The sequence below is a fragment of the Anthonomus grandis genome, chromosome 2 (genome assembly GCF_022605725.1).
Source record: "Anthonomus grandis grandis chromosome 2, icAntGran1.3, whole genome shotgun sequence".
Lineage (NCBI taxonomy): Eukaryota > Metazoa > Arthropoda > Insecta > Coleoptera > Curculionidae > Anthonomus > Anthonomus grandis.
The window spans coordinates 17887897-17903212 of NC_065547.1; the positions used below are offsets into that span (position 1 = coordinate 17887897).

General features: G+C 33.2%; 1 protein-coding gene across 2 annotated transcripts; it reads right to left on the bottom strand.

Annotated features, from left to right (window-relative positions):
- Positions 1-441: 441 nt before the first annotated feature.
- Positions 442-11353, bottom strand: LOC126750237 (protein zer-1 homolog). 2 transcript variants are annotated; one of them, XM_050459785.1, is made up of 10 exons: positions 11165-11353; positions 10034-11065; positions 9205-9407; positions 8978-9152; positions 8507-8668; positions 8292-8453; positions 8046-8232; positions 7564-7645; positions 7377-7510; positions 442-1136 (listed from the first exon to the last, which is right to left on the bottom strand). In XM_050459785.1, the coding sequence occupies exons 2-10, from the start codon at positions 11063-11065 to the stop codon at positions 970-972; spliced, it is 2304 nt and encodes a 767-aa protein (XP_050315742.1). In that variant the 5' UTR covers positions 11165-11353; the 3' UTR covers positions 442-969. The 2 variants fall into 2 exon arrangements, with proteins under 2 accessions (XP_050315742.1, XP_050315743.1); XM_050459786.1 differs by lacking the exons at positions 8978-9152; positions 9205-9407 and having other exon boundaries at positions 11165-11352.
- Positions 11354-15316: the final 3963 nt, after the last annotated feature.

Sequence of the window (15316 nt, forward strand, 5' to 3'; positions counted from 1 at the left end):
ATCAGGCCATGATTGTTTAGGTTATTAAAAAAGACCCTGCATTTTTTGACCACGAAATGTAGGAAGAGCAGAATAAATCGAACGTGAAGTAAAGCACAGTTTTTATTGAATTGGTGGTAATACTATGTATCTAATCTTCACTTGTGTAAACTATGTTATAAAGTATTAACACCTATAAACGACTTTGTCTTTGTCCAAAAACTAATAATAATTCGCATTAATCTCTATAAGAATAGACACATCAGTTAGGTGTAGTAGCAACGTAGCAACGTAGCAACAAAAGTAGCAACATTTAATAGCATTGGGAGTTAAAGAATTTATACTTTACCAATTGCAAAAATCCACGTTTTATGGAGCTGTAAAGCAACTACTCGGAATGCATATTTTTTTATAACTTCATGTCATTGTTTGATCAATGGTATATAAGTAAAATAAAACACATTTCTAAATATATACTATTTATTAAGTAGCGTAGGTAAAAATAGTGCTAACAATATATAAAAGCCGGTTTACTACCGTATGTGCAGAACAAAAAAACGTTGAACCTGAACTAAAGATTCAGCAAACAGAGGATTCATTTATTATTTTAACTTAAATATGTACAATAAAAATTAACTATCCTGTTTTCATAAAACAGTCCGAAACAGAATTGCTTTACTAAAGAGAAAGCATGCACTGAGCTTATTTTATTTTTTAACATGACTGGTAACAGGTTATGATAGCAAAAACACAATTGCTTCTTATTTTTTTCGATATATTTCACCAGTAAATAAAATTCTATTTTGTACTGAGCTTGATGTTCAGTTAATAAAGCTTAGTTAGAACCGAGATTTTCGTATAAGAAGAACGGGAAATCTTCTGGCTGTGCTTACTTAATATATCACACAATAAAATAAAGCCTTATAACTCAGTTCGCTTTGATGAGTATTCTCAATAAATTAACCAAACACGAATAAAATAATTCAATAATTATCCGTCTAGCTCCTGTCGCCACTCGTGGTTCTTGTATTTCCAACAGTTTTCTATAACTAAGGCGGCCAGCTGTTTTATATCAGCTGGTGGATCAGGGTGATTTAATACCTCTTGAAGAAGTTCTAAACCTCCTTCCCTTTCTAATAAATTGCAATACTTATCAGCTGAAAGGTATAAAACGAAATATTAAAAGCTTGTTAAAATGGAAATTAATAGCAGAACAATATTAAACAATAAAAAATTAAAATGATGCCTGTTTTGTCCAGTCATAAGATTCCTAGAAGGTGCTAGAGTTTATATTAAAGCAATTAGTTGGTAACTGTTAAAAACCGACACCCAAAGGATAACCGATCTTTTGCCACGACCGATTTTTACTGTTTAAAAACTCCATTGAACTAACCCAAAAACTAGAATCACTGCTTATCAATAACGAACTTATTAGTATCTTTTGATGTACCTAATTTGTTGACGATAATATAAACATCGAAAAGCGCAACTGCATTCTGACAATTCAAAAATTTTGCTTATCTCAAGATTTTTTCGTGTTTAATAATATTTTTTACTCACAAAAAACAGGGTTGGCAATGGGGAAACCTTTATCGCCTCTTTTGGCAGACCTCTTAATGGATCGGTTAAAAGACTATAATCCCCCACAGTAAAAGTGGTTCCCTTACGTGGATGACTGTCTTGCAATAATTAATACTAAAAACACTAGCCTCTACAATATTTTGGATTCTCTTAATAATTTATATCCCCTTATTAAATTCACTATTGAAATAGAACAAAAAAGTATTAATTTCCTTGATTAAAATGTTTTAAGAACAAAAAATAGATTAACACTCACAATTTTTCGAAAACCTACACCAACAGACCACATAATTCCTGCTAATTCTAATCACCCTGGACGTCATAATGGCAGCACTTAATTGTTATATAAGCAAAGTGCTAAAAACACCCTTAAGCCCCACAGACTTCGAAGATGAAATTAATATCATTAAAAAAATAGCTATTAACAATGCTTATAATGTTGAAACGATTAAAAAATTAACAAGTAAGCACAAAAACAATTTACTTAGTGCTTACCCCTAAATTAAAAATACACAACCAAAAAAAAACTCTGAAGACTTATCTGTCACTGTCGTATCTTAGCCCTCTTTCACAACGGGTTTCCAAAATATTAAGTAACAATGCCCCCAACATAAAAATTTCGTTCAAATCAGTCAATACTTGTCAACTTATTAATTATAATAATAAATAAAAAATCCTTCATACTAATAGAAGTGGGGTATATAAGCTAAATTGTCAAGACTGTGCTGCCACTTACATCGGTAAAACCACTAGAAAACTCAAGACAAGAATTAAAGAACACATTTCTAAATCCAATAAATCAGCCTTCTTAAACTTATTCACTCATTCATTTAAACTTTATCGCGTACAATCGTAATAACCCCATATACACACATTATCTTTAACTTTATTACTAATTTTCCTTCTTTTCGCTCTACCTACATTCTGGTCGTAACTGTTTTCTATCTTCTCTATGATAATACAGGTTTTTCATTCATTGTTTTCTAATTCAACTATGTAATTTTACTGAGTTTATTTTTACCTGACTGACTCACTACACCCTAAGCATTTGATTATAGTATAGTATTAATAACAATATAATAACATTTTTAGTTTCTATTTCCCTTCATTGCATAACCAATATTTGTTAATAAAATTCATGTCCACGCCGAACATCGACCTGTTTGTTTATTTTGAACACGGGATTAACAGACACTTTTTTTGCTTTAATACCGTCCATCAGGTAGAGGTTTACTTCGTTTAGTTTATTAACCTAATTAGTAAATAAATTTAAATAAAGTAATTAACCTAATAATTAATGTAACCTAATTAGTTTTATAAAATATTTTCTGGTGGTACTAGTTTGTTTCATTTATTATGCTAATTGCATCGCGCATCAGCGCCGTATAAGCTGCTGTTTTTTGGCAAATGTAAAATAAACTAATATTGGCCATAGAGCTTTTTATTGGCACAATGAAACAATTGTGTTCTTCTCTGTTTGGGGAAGAAGCCAGGCAGCAGATCTCCCTTAACTAATATAAGTAATAATGGCAATCTATAATAATTCAATGGTATTTGTTGAAAAAGCTGTAAAAAGAGAAAATACATATACACAAACACATTTATACAATTCTATTCAATGTAACACAAAACATACGTTAAATTGGATTCAATTTCAGAAATTAACATTTCTCGCCATTCCAAAATAAACCTCGGCTGCTACCGTAAGTGCACAACAATTTGCTGATATTTTTCGACATAACTGTGTTATATGACTTTAAATTTTAGTTTATTGTCAATAAATAAACCTAAAAATTTATTTTTGTCCAAGTTGATTTTAACGATATCTCTTTGACTGTGGTATTTAGAAATACTGCTATTGGATCAGGCCAAAAAATTTCTGCATCATCCACAAGCTGAATAAATTTTCCGAAGATTCTAAGATTGACCATGTCATTAATGAGGAGTAAAATTGTTTTTTGTTTTATTTATTTTTCATTGTTTTTGTGTATATTATTGATCATTAAAGTGCCAACTGGCGGTTTTGAACCCTGAGGGTACATAGATCGTTTTAACACTATAGTTGGTTACTCCATTTTTGGTGTTGACGAAATATTTATCTAAAATAAAATTCTAATCTCAAAATGTCTGGCACATGTGGTGGATGTACTCAAAAGTGTGTCTTTAAGGAGCCTAAGAATGCTGGGGAAATTTTTGCTTATCCCTGTGACTTCTGCAATAAGATTATGTGTAAGGGATCTATCTAATGTTAGTTCAACCGAAATTCGTCCTTTGATTATGTAGACCAGAGCAATTCCCTAAACCCTACATATGCAAGGAGTGTATTTCTTAAATAAGAAAAGCCATTCAATTAAGTGATCATGTTAGTGCTTCTAAGGAAGCTTAAAGTGAGATTAAAAGTGGTAATAGTCAGAAGCTCGATGAATTTGATAAACAAATTAGAGAACTGAACGAAGAAGTCAAGAGCATATGAACCAGCTTTTTATCCTCACTTGACATCATTAAGCAATACTTAAGTATAATTAAGAACAGTGCTTCAGGCAAAGGTAGCAGAGTGCAAGTGAACGTTATTGATAGCACAAACAGTGTACACATACTTAATAGTGGATTTTTTCCAAAATTTTGGAAATCATGTTTCATTTTTAGTGTTTAAGAGCCTAGTCTGTGATTTTCTGCCAACCAGTCTAAGAGGCTAATTTATCGACCAACTGTTTGTATTTCTTCCGAGCAAAGTTCAACTAAACTAAAATTACTCAATTCCTATTAAAATATCATTGGAAGAAGGTTGCCATGTACAGACCCTTTATACGGACTTGATCAAATAAACCATGTAATCTTATACTTGATTAGATTACATGGTTTATAGCAGTCATCAAATGTATGTACCTCACATATCCTTCATTATCACAAAGTCTCGTCAAATCTTACGTTTTATTAAGCGTTGTACAAGAGATTTCCTTAATGTAATATACATCAAATTATTGTTCTGCTGTCTGGAGCGCCCATACATTGATTATTAATCATGTGGTTGGAGCCTCCATTACAATATTCATATTCAAGCTATTAAAAGAGTGCACCATAAGTTTCTACGATATATTTCGTTTAAGAAACGAACGGGCTGTAGATGATATTAATTATCGCCAGGTAGAAGAATCTCTTAATATGAAAACATGATCTGGATTGTTTTATAATTTATTACACTCTTGAGTTTTAGTCCTGAGTGGAGGATTAATATTAATGTACCATTTCGACGTACAAGACCTAACCATTTGTTTTACGCTCCTACCCACCGAACTAACTTGCTGTCTGTAATATGTTACTGGTATATTGAGATTATTGTTTTGTTCATGATATGTAAGATGTCTAGTCCTGTGTTATATGGACATTTTTCTTTTTGTTTTATAAATACCTATTAAAGTATTGTTTCTTTAGCTAAGCAAATATGTAGTTGATAGTTAGGTCTATTTGAATTAATAAATTCTTAGATTTATAAAAAAATTATAATTGGCTTGACCCATGGATAAATAAATAGATAAGAAATCGGGCGAGATCTCTAACTCGATAGAAAGAAAATTTCTTTTTTCTTTCTATTATAGAAAAAAATGTCTAAACCCTACTCTACATCTCAACTGGTTCGGATCGGGTAGAGTTCGTGTTGCTATCGGCAGCCTTCGGAATAAAAAATATAGAAAGAGGTTTTATGGTTTTGCTATTGCTTTCGTCTCTTTTTAGTTCATTGAAAAAAGATATATTTATGTTTCTTGAAGGGAGGGGACGTTTTTGTAGCAGATTTGAAAATCAACAAATTCTCTTAGTTATTTTTTTCAAATTTAATTTGATCATTAAGTTTGTAAGGCATATAGTTTATCATCCACGCTTATGTACCCCCGAAATTGGGAAATTCTCAATGATTCCACTGAAGGGAATAAAATGGGTTGGGTTGGGTTTTATTACTCTATACAATTTTTTTTTTAAATACCCTATATATACCGGGTGGTGCGTCGCCGAGCGGAACATAGGAAATCCCATGTAAATTTTAAGTGGGTCAATTATTGGCTTCCCTGTACATTTTATAGAAAAAATGTAAGACTTTTTGAAGAGACCAATCTGGCAAACCCTCGTGCAAAGTTTCAAAAAATGTTAATACGCGAATCTTGAATTATTCAATTAAATGTAATTATTATTATGTAATTGTGGTATAATCGTCTTCTTTCTATTCTTAATTTAATCGTTTGTTCTTCGTCTTCCATTTCTAAGGCAAAATCTAAGAACTTATAATAATATTTATTATTAAAATATATTATATTTTCAGATTGCAAGGGATTCGTGACGCACATTGCAGGCAGAGAGGATAGGCAGCATTCCAACAGGCCTGCATGGCTAAACAGGGGGACCATCTGGTACACAGATAGGTCCAGAATGAATAATAGGTCTGGATCAGGGTTTTGTAGTGGGATCCTACATATCAGTAGGGCATACTCGCTGGGGTAGCACGCCACTGTCTTCCAGGCCGAGGTATTCGCTGTATTAACATGCGGACAGAAAATCCTAAGCCGCGGACACCGCAATACAGTCGTATCAATATGTTCGGACAGTAGAGCTGCCATTTAGGATATCACGGCCGTAAAGATAAGCACCAAGCTCGTACTAGAGTGCATAAAAGTCCTGGAGAAACTGGTGCAGGTTGGCTGCAGGGTTCAGCTTGTTTGGATACCTGGCCACGCAGGCCATGCGCTTTGTTGGGCCCTCTGCCTGTTTCACCAAAAATCTACTACGCCTAAAGAGGCGTGAAATTCGGCTAGTAACAGGTCTTTTAACCGGACACTGACACTTAAGAAGCCATCTCCATACCTGGCAGGAGAATGAAACCATTTTCCAAGTTCAAATACTTGGGTCACACCTTTAGTGCACCGAGCGACTCGTCCTTCAGACCAGAGAGCCTTATCGGTTTTTCTACGGCCATTGGGCTCTGGTAACCCTCGGTGGGACATGACGGGTCCATCAGAAGACCTATCATAACTGCTTCTGGCAGCCCCTTGTTAGACAAATTTCAATTTCAATAATAATATTTGAAAATAAATTTAATAGAAAATAATAAATTTATAGAAATTTAAATTAAAAATAAGAAAATATATTACGTTATAATAAATACACACTGGGAAAGGGATAAGGTAAAATTATCAGAATCCATCATCAAATTTGCCTTGATAACCTTTGTATGAAAATCCAGACAAGAAATCTTTTCCCTTCGTAAAACGTTGACATCGGATGAAAACAGAAACAATAACGAAGCATACTTAACTTAAAAGATGGATAATCTCGAATGACATTTCCGTAATTGACATTGTTGGCTGTGAAAAATCCCATTGTCCATAAAACTAGGCTAATGTTTGTAGATTAGGTAGTATAAGAATGTATAAAGCCGAACGATGCCAAATGACATATAAAGGTAGGATATTGAAAAAAAAGAAACGAGCTCAGAGATCAATAGATTAAACGTCAGCTCCTGGGCATTTAAAAAATCTATTATACCTCATGCAAATTATAGTATCTGAAACTTATTGAACTTAAATTAATTTAAATATAACGAAAGGTATCGTTAAAGATTTAAGTTCATATTTCTTTTAAACACCGTATATTTTCTTCTTCTTTTCAATATTTGAACATATGATAGAGTATTTTTCTAAATTATTTATTACTATTGACTAAGTGACGTAATACCCAACAATCTAAGTAACTAACTATATCTTTTTTCTTGTCTATTTCTATGTCTATCGAGTTAGAGAGTTCCGCTGCAGGAATATTTCAATACTTACGATACACTCTGGTAAGGTTCGCCACAGCCCACACAGCCCATCGTTGACACTCCGGGGTATGATATACTTTCACAAGATGCAATATAGGTTCTACTGACCTGTAATTTATATTTCTTGTAGCATTTAAGTTCCAACTAAAAAAAACATTGTTAGAAGTTTGATATTTATGTGTTATTTTTGCTTTTACCTCTCGATAGCCTTTGTCATTCTATTTAAAACGCTTTGCCGAGACGGTTCCTCTACGTTCCAAGCATCTGGACCATCTGAAGCTAAAAAGATAAAAGCAAATGATTTGATTTAAGTAAATTTGTCTTTCAAGCGGTTCGACCCTACATAAATCATTTTTTATTTTTTAGCAGCATACAGAATTTGGTATAAGTAGTTACAAGATAAATCTAGATTGAAATGCACATTTAGTTTTTGGTTTCTTCCAGTTTTACTTGAAATTACCATAAAGAAGTTATAGCGGACGAACTACTAGCTTGCAACATCCGGTTTATTATTACCAATATTATAGCTAATATGTATTACTAATTTGTCCTATTACAATATTAATCAGAAATATAGAATCTTAATATTATACTGGTCTTTCTCTAGAAATATTACATTCTATCAATGTGACGTATTACTGGCAAAGTGCTTAGAAATTTACCTAAAAGCAAGTCTTACCGATATGGGAAATCACACCAGCGGCATTATAACTGACTTCTATACCATCCCGGTTAGATTCCAGCAAATCCGAAAACACCGAGAGATATTTGGGAATAATAAGGTAACGCCGCAACTCTTTTACTTCAGCCACGTTACCCAACAGTCCCATCATGTTACGCAGCAAATCATCTTTATCAGGAAAGCTCTAAATAGAATTATTTATATATATATATTATATGCAGATCTAATTATGGTACATATTACTCTCAAGCAGGACAAAAAATACTCCATTCCGCTATTCTCTAAAAATTTCCGACAATTTGACGGGGTTTCGTCTGTAACGTTCCACATGGTCGACCAAGCAACTTCTAAAACGTCATCGCAATATCCATGCTCGAGTCTTTCTGATATTAACCAAATCATTTTCTAAAATATTGTTAGGCTTTGGTTCAGAAAATTGCAAAAATTATTCAACTTACATTTATTGCACCCAATTCTCCCAACCTAACCTTCTGCTGTCCATCTACTTGACAGGCCAACGAATTCAGTAAATATATTCCAATTCTTTGAACAAAACTTTCAGACCCGATTCCATGTACTGAGTAAAGCAATACATCCACAAGTCGTTCGTATTCAAAGAGCTAAAAAGTTAATCGCAAAATATTCTATTGATTTATATAAAATTTTATTAATTTTTTCAGTTGTGATTGTGACCAGACTGGAAATTACTAGTGGTTATAGACGTTTTGGTTAAAAAATTAAGAAAAACGACCATTTCTAGTCAACGTTTTAAATTTCAATTAATTCACACCCGGGCTCTGTAAAAATAAAAAGGTACGGCCTACATACAATTCAAATGTTATATCCATATTTAGAACATTGGCAAAAAATAATTGTTTTTTTTAGCCAAAATACCCACAACTTCAACATCTGTAATAATATTTATTTACCACATCCACAGGTATCTTAAACTGGCATAGAGTAAGACAACCATTACGCATCATGGTGTCATCATTCCTATGCACACTCATACCATTTAAAAGTGTTGAAATTATTTGCCGTTTTACATGTATTGCATCATGTAGTTCTCTATCAGTACCTTTGACAATATAAAATAAAGTAGCACTGAAATAGGACAATTTAAAGTTAAAAAAATTGATAGAATTAAGTCTGGTACCTTCCGGTAATCTGGATTTGTCTTTCGTGCTGATGCTTAGTCATTGCTTCTAACAGCACATTCAGTGCTTGGCCTACAAACTGACAACTGCCAAACCTGAATAAGTGAAATAGTTCATTGAGGACTTTTTGTAGGACTTCAGTTCTATCCATGTATGCCATTGCAGATATTAGGACTTGTTCCTCGTTGCCATTACCAGCAATCTGATAATGTAAAAGAATAGTCATTTAACCTACTTGTAATCTATGAGTGGTGTTACAGGAGAAAAGGACTTAAAATTGAAGTTATATAAAGGTTATGAAAAGCTATATTGCAAATTAAAAATCCAAACAGTTCCAACTTTTAAAATGGGTGTCATCTTGGGAAAAAGTGACATTTAAAATGTATCATAAGTCTATTCAAATTTTATTCCAAAATGCCATTTATTTACCACTTTGTAAGTTAGAACTGTAATTTTAACAGTCAACAATTACTAGGGAGAGCGCCTTTCTATAGGATGATCATTTTTCTGCAGAAGCTGTACAGATTTTGGGAATGTGGAAGGAAATCATTGTTCTAAGTATTTTGATAATATAGGAATATACAATTAATTTTGGTTATAATTGGAATCTACATTTTAATTGAACATATATTAAGAATATACCTCTACATCTGATACATAATCTAAAATAAATAAACCTTAATTTTAAAAATAATATCAATAAATGGATGATAAAAATCAAACCTCTCAAATCAATTTTTTTGTAATTTAAGGTTCACTCTTTATAAAAAAAAGTTAAAATTTAACAAAAAGTCTAAGGAAACAATACAAATCATCAGTCAAACTTACCAGCTTAGCAGGAATATCATGTCTCAAACATGCATCATGTAATGTTTCATATAACCCCAAAAAATTCAATGGGTTATTCACCCTAGAAATCAGTCCGGGTATATCACACTTCAAAGCCTTATCTGTCTCTGCGACTCCAGTTCCAGCTAAATTTGTCCCAGAAATATCCAAAGAGACCAAATGTGACAAACTATTCACCAGACAAGTCATAGTAGCTGTTGGCTCAGGAAATTTTTGGTTTTCCTCTTTAGTTTGAGATATATCTAGGTGCGTTAGGTTTTCAAGCCTACAAATGGCAGGCACCATTGAATGTATCCTACTAACATTAAATAATATTAAGCTGCGTAAGTTGACTAGATGTTCTGCACAGCTAAAGTTGCTGCCAAATGTGCCACAATTGCTCAGGTCTAAGTGAGTAAGATTTATCATTGGTTGCAGCAATACTTTAAAGAAATCACTAGTCATACTTCTGCAACTTTTTAATGTAAATCGGCGTAGGTTTGGTGTATTAAGAATATAACTCCTCTGCCAGTATTCCATAGATTCAAAAAGAGTAAAAGGGAAAAAATTTACATCTTCTCCTATTGACAAGGAGATCAAACTTGAGCCGTAATTGTTAAAATGTTTGATGGCATTGTGTGTCAACTTATTATTCTGTATCAGTTCTAGCTCTAACAAATGATGACTTAACAGAACTTCTAAGTCATGATCAAATATATTGCTATTCTTTATACATACTCTTTTTAATCTGGTGTTTTTTGTATCTTTAAATATATTAATAAAATTGGAATCTATATTGCATAAACTGTGTGAATGAACAGCTAGAAGTTTTTCACATATTTCTACAGGAAGGCAGATTCCATCTTTAAGCTTTAAATAACCTGAATAGCCACAGTATTGGCTAATTGAGTCTAGGTTGTTGTTGATAAATTTGAAACAGAGGTCAAGAAGTTTGGTGGGTCCAGAGGAGCAAAAACAACATGTTTCTATTGGTATTTTTGTTGAATGATGACATCTGGTTGGTTGGAGCATCTAAAAAAAATAATACTTAGGTCTTCATTAAATCATCTATAGCTTATATGGAATGTAATAATAAAGACTAGTGACTAAACTATTTAGAGAGGGGCTCACCTCTAAAGGATTAGACTGGTTGGTGCTGCAGTTGACATGACAATCACAAGCCTCACTTTTCTACAGTAAATCGGACTTTTTTTATAGGAAAATAAGGCGAATTTTTCGTTTGGCACACAAACGTTTTCCAGATGTTTTCAGGAAAATTATTGTTATGAAAAATCGAGAATCGGTGACAGTGACATCTGCTTCGGGTGACAAATTGTGACAGACATCAGCTGATTGCAGTAAAATTAAGCTTAAGCTACATTAACGTAACGGAATAAATTCAGATTTGGTCGGTCTTTTAGTAATTGTCAAAATAAATGAATAACATAACCTTAAAGCCATATTTTAGCGAGTAAGCGAATAATAAGGGTAATGTAATATATAAGGGGTTTAACTAGAATTGTTTTCAGTACTTTCTGTGTTTAGTGGATCTGAGTTAAGCCTGAATCCACATAGAAACGTAATTACGGATCTGTTGGGACCACGTGATCGCTATCAGCCAATAAGAGACCCGAAAGGTTTCACGTACCTACGTAAAGGTTAACACGGATAGAAGTTGGTTAATTCGAACTTCAGTCCTATTTTTGGTCCGTTGTACTATTCATTCTTTATTTTTATTTTTGAGTTTTAATTTTTTTTTTACTAATTGTTATTTTGTACCATTCTTTTTAGAATGTCGAGTTTGGGTTCAACCCCGGGTTCTACATATTTTAAATGTGACTATTGTGGCTTTTTAATTAATAGTCACTGTCAAAATTATTTGCAACACCAAGGTTTCCCAGTATATATGGAGGAGAATCAGGGTTTTACCTTCGAGCTTTGTGCCAATGAGGACGATATTTTAACTTTAGTGGCCAAAAACACAGCAAATTAGATGACGAAATGTTGGCTTCATTCATTATTTATGCCAGAAAACCTCTATGGGATCCGAGAAGTCCTTTACAATCAAGGCATAAAATCAGGTTGAAGCAATTGTGGGAGGTCAAAACACCAAAAACTCGAGTAAAAATATAACGTCATTTTACGGATACTCTTGTCATTAGTGGATGGGATAAAAGTTACGGATAGGCTTAAAAGCCTCACGTATCCGTAATTACGTACCAATGTGGATTTAGGCTAAGACGACCTCTATTAATAACCTATGAATACTAAGAATTTTCGCAGATGCAGAATTTAGCGTGCAGTATTTTTCTTTGGCGATAACGGTAATTTTATTGGTGCTTGTTTTCAGTTAGTTTAAATGAAACACAAGAATTATAGTATAAGGTATCATCGACGTTTATTTAACTTTTTTTAATTAAAAAGCTTCATTTGCATTTGCTTAGCATTCTGAAAGTAAATAGGACTATTGTTTAATAGAGGTTTTAAATTTTTCCCTTTTAAAATATTATTTAATTATTTTCTGTTATTAATAGTACTTCAGGTTTAACGCTTCTGTTGGGTTCCGTCATCCTAGTTTTTAAATAACCACCTTGTTTGAACTATATAGACACCTTGACATTCAGAACATGGGATTTTGTAAACAACGCCACTTTTTAGTTCTTTGGGTGTTGACGTTTTTTGTTTACTGTATAGTTGTTTTACTGTATTTGTGGTGGAATATAATATTCAACAATAATTATTTTTTTAACTTGCTTAAATAAACAGTCTATAAAAATATTAACATGTCCGTTCGAGCTCGCATTAAAAATCAGCTTGACCAAGTCGTAAATAATGATGAATCTGTTGTTAAAGTATAATGTTTTTCTTGCTGGAAAATAGAAATGATCTGTGTCAGCTATTCGAATATTCCCAGGAACATTTTATTGTAACGTTCATTCATTTGTTGCTATAGCATATGGATATTGCAACGGAAATGGCAGAGCAGCAGTGGTTAAATACCGCTACCGGCGCGGCATCCAAATCCAAAGTTATCTGATAAACGATAGCAACAGAATCATTTCTAAATGCTTCTCTATTATATCCATCAGCAGCTGCCACATATGTGTTACAAACACACGTTACAAAAAAACAAAATAAAATAAATAAACGAAAGAATCATTATTATAAGCATATTGGTGCGTGGGCATATTAAGGAAAAAACTACATATGATTAATATTAATTCGTTATCAATACAAATAGGCAAATACTTTTTTTTAACTATTAAGCATGTGACAAATAGGTACATATTTTAATGCTACTATGAGGTTACTCACTATGGTGCTAAATCATGCGCAGAACACGATGGGAGAACAAACAGGCTACAGAGTGGAAGTTAGCGCGGGGGTTACTGGAACCCCCGTAGCCTCGCAATCAGAATTTACGAAGCGACAGTATCATTGACGTATGAACCGGAATGGACCGAGGACATAAGTGACGCCACGAAGGATATAGGAAATCTCAGATGCAGCAAGTTACAAACGAACAAATGCTTTACAATAAATAGCATAAATGGATTAAATAAAGCATTCTTTAAAGAATTAATTCTACTTAAAGAACACTGGAGCATAGGACCATTGAGAAACAATGATCAGTCTAAGAAGACAAAAAGGTCTTTAGACTTTATAAGATTGGGATTATCTTGCTGTTGAGGAGTGGAAATTTTGCAGAAATTAAATATGGTCGAATACTCAAATTATGAGATCAGGAAAACGCTGGACATAATATCACAAGGACTGTCCGATGAGCGATGAAACTCCAAGCACTTTCAGGACTATGAGAAACTTGCAGCAATATTTGCGGACACGGAGCGAAGGATAAAGAGAACGAAGAAAAAAAGGGATAGAAGAAAATGGGTTTACTAAACAATTGGAAAACAAGGTGGCGGATATGACAAACGAACAAGAATTACTAATAACGACGTAATACGTAATAACGATAATGACGAACCTCTACAATGGGTATCTAAACCTAAAAAGAATGGTATTATTAGTAAGGGTTAACAAGCTATCCTTAATTTATGTAGACACCATAAAATAGCAGCGGAAATTGAAAACCCACAAGTTCTAAAATAGGATCTTAAGTATTTCCAGTCAAACCGCAAATTCAGTACAAGGACAAATGACAAGATGAAATGCCCATAGGCAATTGTTCCTTCACAAAATCAAGTTTATATGTTAACGTAAAAATTCCAATAATCAAGAAAAACAGAAATAGGCAACTACTAGAAGTAACCACCCTTCGCTTGGCACAACCTGACATACAATATACGTCATCAGCCTCTATGCATTTCACTGTCCAGAAATAAGGAATATTTAAGACAGGCCTACATGAATGCAAGCCATACCTGAATAAATTACGGTATCTACCAAGATTCTCAGCCGACAACCTACAAAGAACCTGAATGCGCAAAAATCCTATCTCAAGAAGCAGCAGTAAAAGAACTAAGGCGAATATTGCCCAATGGAATGCCACTCAGTCATATCAATGACAATATCCGAAATTAAAGAAGAAACTTACGTCATAATTCACGCAAAAAAAAAATACACTGTGACAAAAACGATCCTCAGAAATTGGACACAACATTAGCGCATCAAGGCTCTATCAGAATTCCCATGCTCAGAAAATGCTACTACCAGTGCAATCGCAACCCACACACCTGCAACCTGGTCAAATCTAAATTCATATATCCTCAACCCCAACAGTATCAGTACCCCCACCACTTTACAAAAATGTCTCCGAATGTCTAAATACAAAATGGACTGAGCATACCACACCTTAACCCAACTTCCAGCGATACAATTTAAAAAAATATTTTACAATCTGTGGAAAAACCTATCCAACTATAGTCACTTATGGCGACACACATAGCTTTCACGGAGATTCATTCTTCGTAATTTCGAATATAACCCTCTCAGTCTTAGTAGCATATCTACTAATCAAACAAAATATACTAGTAGTTATAACAGCTATTCCCCAAATACGTGGAGAAAGGGACGACCATTAAAAAAAACCCTTAACAAATTTTAATCACGATATTCTCTATGTAATAATTTGCACTTTATTTATACTTTTCCTACTATTCTTATTTATATATATTACATACATAATGCTCAGATATCTTAAAAACAAACCAAAAATTCATCCAAAACAAAAAGCCCTATATCCGATAAAAACGTAAAAACATTTGATCAAGAAGTATTTAACCCAATCCCTGACCTAGACAATGATCCCGAAACGAGTGT